Source organism: Xiphophorus couchianus, chromosome 3 (assembly GCF_001444195.1).
Source record: "Xiphophorus couchianus chromosome 3, X_couchianus-1.0, whole genome shotgun sequence".
NCBI classification, from domain to species: Eukaryota; Metazoa; Chordata; class Actinopteri; order Cyprinodontiformes; family Poeciliidae; genus Xiphophorus; species Xiphophorus couchianus.
The window spans coordinates 12,663,282-12,669,130 of NC_040230.1; the positions used below are offsets into that span (position 1 = coordinate 12,663,282).

Consider the following 5,849-nt stretch of genomic DNA (forward strand, 5'->3'; position numbering starts at 1 on the left):
TACTTTCTTGTGCAAATATCTTACTTCACTTTAAATAAGACAAAATTAACTTACAATTAGCTTTTCAACAAGATATATGAGCCTGGTTTAGGTAAATAATTCCTTAAAATTGATTAAAAAAAGAGTTCTTGTTCCACTGGTGGGTTATTTTATTTAACACACGGTGAAAAATGTCTTATAAGTGAAATAAGTTTTTGATTTAAACTTTCTGAGAAGTGAAAAGTCAAGAGTTTCCCAACTTGTCAGGGTTTAGATAAAACTGAGTTAATATGTTTAAATAGTAATAACTGATTAGTAAATCTCAGGGCAGTTTACAACACTGCAGAAATACTAAATCTTAATCAGTCGAGTTTATTAAGAATGTTTCAGCAACAAGGCAGTTCAAAGTGCTTTATATCATAAAAACACAAAAATAAAAGGTCATAAAAACATAGAAACCAGTAACTAGTAATAAGACAAAACCAACTTACAACTAACTTTTCATCAGGATATAGGAGATTGTTTTAAGTCAGTAATTCTTTTATATTGATTAATAAGTACCTGTTCCATTGGCAGATTATTTCACTTATAACAAGATATTTTTCACACAAGTGAAACAATCTGCCAGTGGAACTTGTACTTTTTCATAAATTTTAAGGAGGTACTGACTTAAAACAAGCTCTTGTTTCGTTTAGAAAAGCTACTTATAGGTTTTGTCTTATTTCAAGTGAACTTAGATATTTATACAGAAACTAGACAAAAATTTCTGGTAAGATTTTGTGTTTTTGCAGTGTAGCTTGGTTGTTTTATGAAATGGCATTATGCCCATGAAAAATAGATAATACCCCCCTTTATGTATGTGTTTATTTTATCTGCTCTTGTTAGTTTTGTTTTTTTAGTGGCGATAATAAGCCATCATTGTTGCTCTGCTTCGTCTCCAGTCCTCAAACAGCTGGAGGAGCTGCTGAGCGACATGAAGGCCGACGTCACTCGTCTGCCAGCCACCATCGCCAGGATACCCCCCGTGGCCGTGCGGCTGCAAATGTCCGAGAGGAACATCCTGAGCCGCCTGGCCAGCCGGGGGCCCGACGTCACGGCTCAGAACCAGTCCCAGACTTCACAGCAAATGCAGGTGCCGCGCTGACCAATCCCATCGCACTTTTTTCCATCTCGCTCACTGACTGAGGCTAGTCACGCTCACCTCACCTCCATGTAGCAGATGTCATTTATTTTACCCACCTTGTACAACACAGTCGTTGCTCTGCACTTGCGGACAGCAGCCGGAGTTTATAGAAGGACTGGAAATGTAGATAAATGACGGGAATCTATATCCAAGCATTTCTCCTTCTGGGATCACCTGAGCACTGACATGCAGGCAGCTCCTGTCCCGACAGCAGGCTCCAACGCTTGTTATACATATGTGTGTCATTAAACCGATCATGTTTGAGGCGTCCCAGTTCTCTGTATTAACTTTTAGGTCACGGGGGGATTTTACTGCTTCACTTTCACCTGTAGGATCTTGCGAAACTCCCAGTGTTTTTGTTAGAAGCCGCCATGTTGTCTCTGAGTCGGCACCGGTACGTTTGATGGGTGTAAGTGTGTTTCAGGCGAGGCGGGTTACCGTGCGTCTCTACTGCAGAGCGACTCGCCATCGATGCGTCAGGTCTTTTACCTCCTCTCCTTTCCGTCCTCCCAGCTGGCCCATTAGGTGAGCTGAACTGGGACCAGTTCTTTGTGCACACACCACAACCAGAACCATTACATTCCTAACAGAGCCACAGATTTACTCAACTGAGACTTTTCCTCAAATGCTAAAAGAAAATAAATAAAATAAAACCATCTCCATTTGCTTTTTGGTACATTGGACAATTTTTGGGAAAGATAACAATCTTTTGAGTTTATTTAATTTTTCTTATTGTCTGTTATGTTTCACCTTATAAAATATTATTGTTACAACCTTGTTGTTTTTATTGTCGCTGTTTGTTTTTATGACCTACAATAAAAAAGTCAAATGTTTCTCATTATTCCTTCTATTCCTTTATTTCTTTATTCAAATCTGTACATAATAAAATTTCTTAATTTTTTACAAAATAAAGTAACTTTTGTGCTTTTGTAGGAGACAAATTATAAGAAGAAACTTAAAATTTCTTGTCAGGTATTTATACCTGTGGAGCACCGACTCCTCTCTGAGGATGAGCATCATCCTAAAGGTATTTATGTTTGCGTCTGTTTTTAATAATTAATATTTATATCCCACAATCATTTCTCATATGTTGCAACACAAGAATTGGGTATTTTGCTCTTCAGCTGGAAGTATTTTGTACGTCTCTACCAGGTTTGCACATCTAGAGACCGAACTCTGCCCATTTTTTTATTGCAAAATGCCTCAAACTTATTCATAATTCTCTAAACGACTGAAAATTATAATTATGAACTTTCGACTTTTATTTCATAAGTTCATGCGTTATAATTCTGCACCAGAAAAATCCAGAGGTGGTAACTTCACTAGGCCTTTACGGTACTTTAACTGGACCATTTTAGCACACAAAAGCTATGTTCACAAAGCAGGTAAATGCAACTCAAATCTGCCGTCTTTTGCCCATATATGACATATAGCCGACTTTTTCACTGCAGTCTGAACGTCCCAATTCTGATCTTTTCACCTTAAAAAAAATCTGATCTGTGCCACTTCCATATATGGAAATTAACTGGTTTTCAGTCTGAATGGATATGACGCATTTTATACAACTTTTATGTTATTGATGTCAGCAGAAAAAGACAGATGTTATAACTCAGGGCGCAAACAATGGCTGAAAATTATAATTATGAACTTATGAAAGAGGTCTGTGTCACTGCATCAAATCACAATCCCACCACTCTTGGCTCAATCCAAGCACGCTTCTCTACAGAAGTTGCTCTTAATTCTCCACAAAAGGTCATTGCCATTAGTTGTGCTTTCTTTTTATTAGCTTCCCTCTTGTTGTTATGGTCTCATGACAATATGGTCGGCTCCCCTTGCTGAGTAAACTTTAAAATAGATCCATAAACTTATTTTATTCAAATGTGTAATAATAACAAAGCTCTGCTGTGTGACGTCTGTGTTCTTCTGTGCATATGGCTTTGGAAATGTAAACTGTTCACACAGAGTATGATTGGGTTTAGCTAGTGTTATGAATGACCAGGCAATTTTTTATTTTTATTTTTTAAATATATGGATTTCAGCAAGAATACCTCCTGTGAATGTAGCCAAATATTCTTTAATTTACACTATTTTATTTTAGGATCATTATTCTGCCTGAAGGACAAGTTTAAACTCCTCTGAAACCTCTAACAGTTTTAGCTTCCCTGTTCCTACAGAAGAAGAAAAAAATCCCCACCATCGCTGTACAATAAATCAATAATATATATCGCGATAGACACATGATCATTATCAAGAGATGATATATCTGGTAGCCTAACCAATATGACCCTTTGCCCGTGACGTCACGCTCTCTAGAACTCCGCCCACTCCGCCATGACAGACGTCAAAACAACAAATCTACTCTAAATCAGACATCTTTGATCTAATATCGCTTCTATTCAGTTGACTTCACTTTAAAATGGTCATAGCGTGCTGCGCGGTCGGCTGCATAAACAGACAAGAATGCAAACCAAATTTGTCATTTTATTTTATAACTTTTAATGAAAAAAGATGGCGGCGATGGATAGCAGCCGTCAATCATAAGGACTCCTCAGCCCTCGGTGAAATTGCAGATTTGCGGCGAACACTTTTTACAAGGTAAGAAAACTAACGTTTTTAAACTTACATTATAAGTAAGTATGATTAGGAAGATATCAAATAACGCATTACGTAGAAGGTACGCTTATAACCATTAGTAACCATGGAGACAGTGCAGCGTCGTCATGTTGCCTAGCATCATGTATGTTAGCATCTCCTCTTTTGTGCGTTTTCTTGTTTCTCCGGTAGGAGGGGAAACACTGTTTATGACATAGTGATATAAATCATGTGGTGCAAAGTCTGTAATTTGATCAACACGTCAGGAGGCTGGAGGTATGGGACGGTTTCTAAGCTGGCTACCGCCGTCTACGAGCCCTAACCAGGTGTGGTCAGAGGAAAAGCTTTAGCCACTCAACCTCTCTTAAATTAATCTGTTTATGTATTTAATAAAATCTAAAACATTATGGACAACCCTCTTCATGAGACTGTCTTGGGAAAACAGAGGGTCTTCAGTCAGAGGCTTCTTCAAATTCACTATAATCCAGACCGCTACAGAGATCTTTTCTGCCAACAGCCACCACTATCCTACAATAACTCTGAACGATTTGAATTAATATGAATTACAACATTTAATTTTCCTTTGGGATCAATAAAGTATTTATAAATTTGAATTTTGAATTAAGCAAAGTGAGCGGCACCAACTAATTCAGTTGTTCTTTGGTTACCTAGCAACAACTTGAAGAGTAGCTTGTGGTTACCTAGCAACAACCTATCGAGTAACTTATGCATTAGTAGTTTAAGGTTTCACCACTGTCCGTCATAATTGCTTAAAAATAAAAATAAACAGCGCAGAGTGAAAACTGTGGATAAGACAGGAAAGGAAATAAACAGTTTGATAGTATTTTACATATTTAAAACAAAAAAAACGAATCAATAATTATCAACATCGGCCGATATGAAACACTTATATGGTGACATGTTTTTCAGCCATATCTGCCAGCCCTAACCTCCACAGGAGGATGCTGCCACCACCGTGTCTCAGTGAGGATGGCCTGAGTAGCAGTTTCTCTCCTTACAGCATTAAGAGTGAAGGCCTAAAGGTTTAACTTTAGTATCATCGTCTTCTAGAGGCTTGCTGGACTATTTATGGCTGTACTTAACCGATGGCTTCCTTCTTGATGCTCTTCTTTAAAGGTCAGATTTGAGTGTTTGTTTATATTTGTAGCTGAGCTACTACCTTGTTTACGTTTCATCCCTGATCTGTCTGCGGTGTTCTTTGGTCTTCATGATGTTTTTTGTTCACCAATGTTCTCTAACAAACCTCTGAGGCCTTCAAAGATCAGCTGTGTTTATTCCGAGATGACTTATTGGGGCAAGTTGTTGCACTATACGGGTATGTTATTATATACTGTATGTTATTTCAGAAAATTACCTTTTCTAGAGTCTGTATACTCCAATTAACAATTCGATTACTAAATTAGTTGACTATTAGTTCAATAATTGACTCATCACAGTTAATCCGACTAATCGTTTCAGTTGCACTGGATTTTAATTAGATGTGCCAGAATAAAAAATGCAAATTTATACTTTTTTCACTTTACATCACAAATATGTACTATTCTTTTTCAGTCTATTTAAAAAAATCTCAATAAATCAGCAGTATAAATACTTTAAAACCTGTGTATTCATTAATATGTTTCAACTGGCTTTTAAAATCTTCTTTTTGGTCAATTATTAACTATAATTTGACATCCTGGCTTGTCTATCTGATCTATTTGAACACTGAGTGTGAAGAGCTCTCCGTCGTTTGCATGCAGGCCTAGAAAGACGGGGCAACATTTACATGGAGGCAAATGTAGATCCAGGGTGGCGATAAAAGCCGGCGCGCTCTTCCTCATGGAGCCGGTTGTAAGCGGAGGGTCGGGGGTGAAGCGGGCAGGAAAAGACACAATTTCCTCCTGAAGATAGTGAAATAATTAGGAAGAATTAGAGTAAATTACTGGGTGGGAAGGGCGGCGCGGCTTTGATGGCTTATCGTAGGAAGAGTTGTTGGCTGGAGTCGGGCTGGTTGTTGATCGGTCACCAGAAAATGGAGAAAGGAAGAAGAGGGGAAATAAACTGTGAATGGAAAAAACCGTGACAGTTTTCACTC

General features: G+C 38.0%; 1 protein-coding gene across 5 annotated transcripts in view; it reads left to right on the top strand.

Moving 5' to 3' along the window:
- Nucleotides 1-1,818, top strand: part of chd4b (chromodomain helicase DNA binding protein 4b) — a 32,894-nt gene extending 31,076 nt beyond the window's left edge. For all 5 annotated transcript variants that reach the window (XM_028012545.1, XM_028012546.1, XM_028012544.1 and 2 more), the window contains exon 40: nucleotides 921-1,818. In XM_028012545.1, coding sequence (XP_027868346.1) covers nucleotides 921-1,123 — 203 coding nt within the window. In that variant the 3' untranslated portion in view covers nucleotides 1,124-1,818. The remainder of the gene's footprint in view (nucleotides 1-920) is intronic.
- The last annotated feature ends 4,031 nt before the right edge of the window (nucleotides 1,819-5,849 follow it).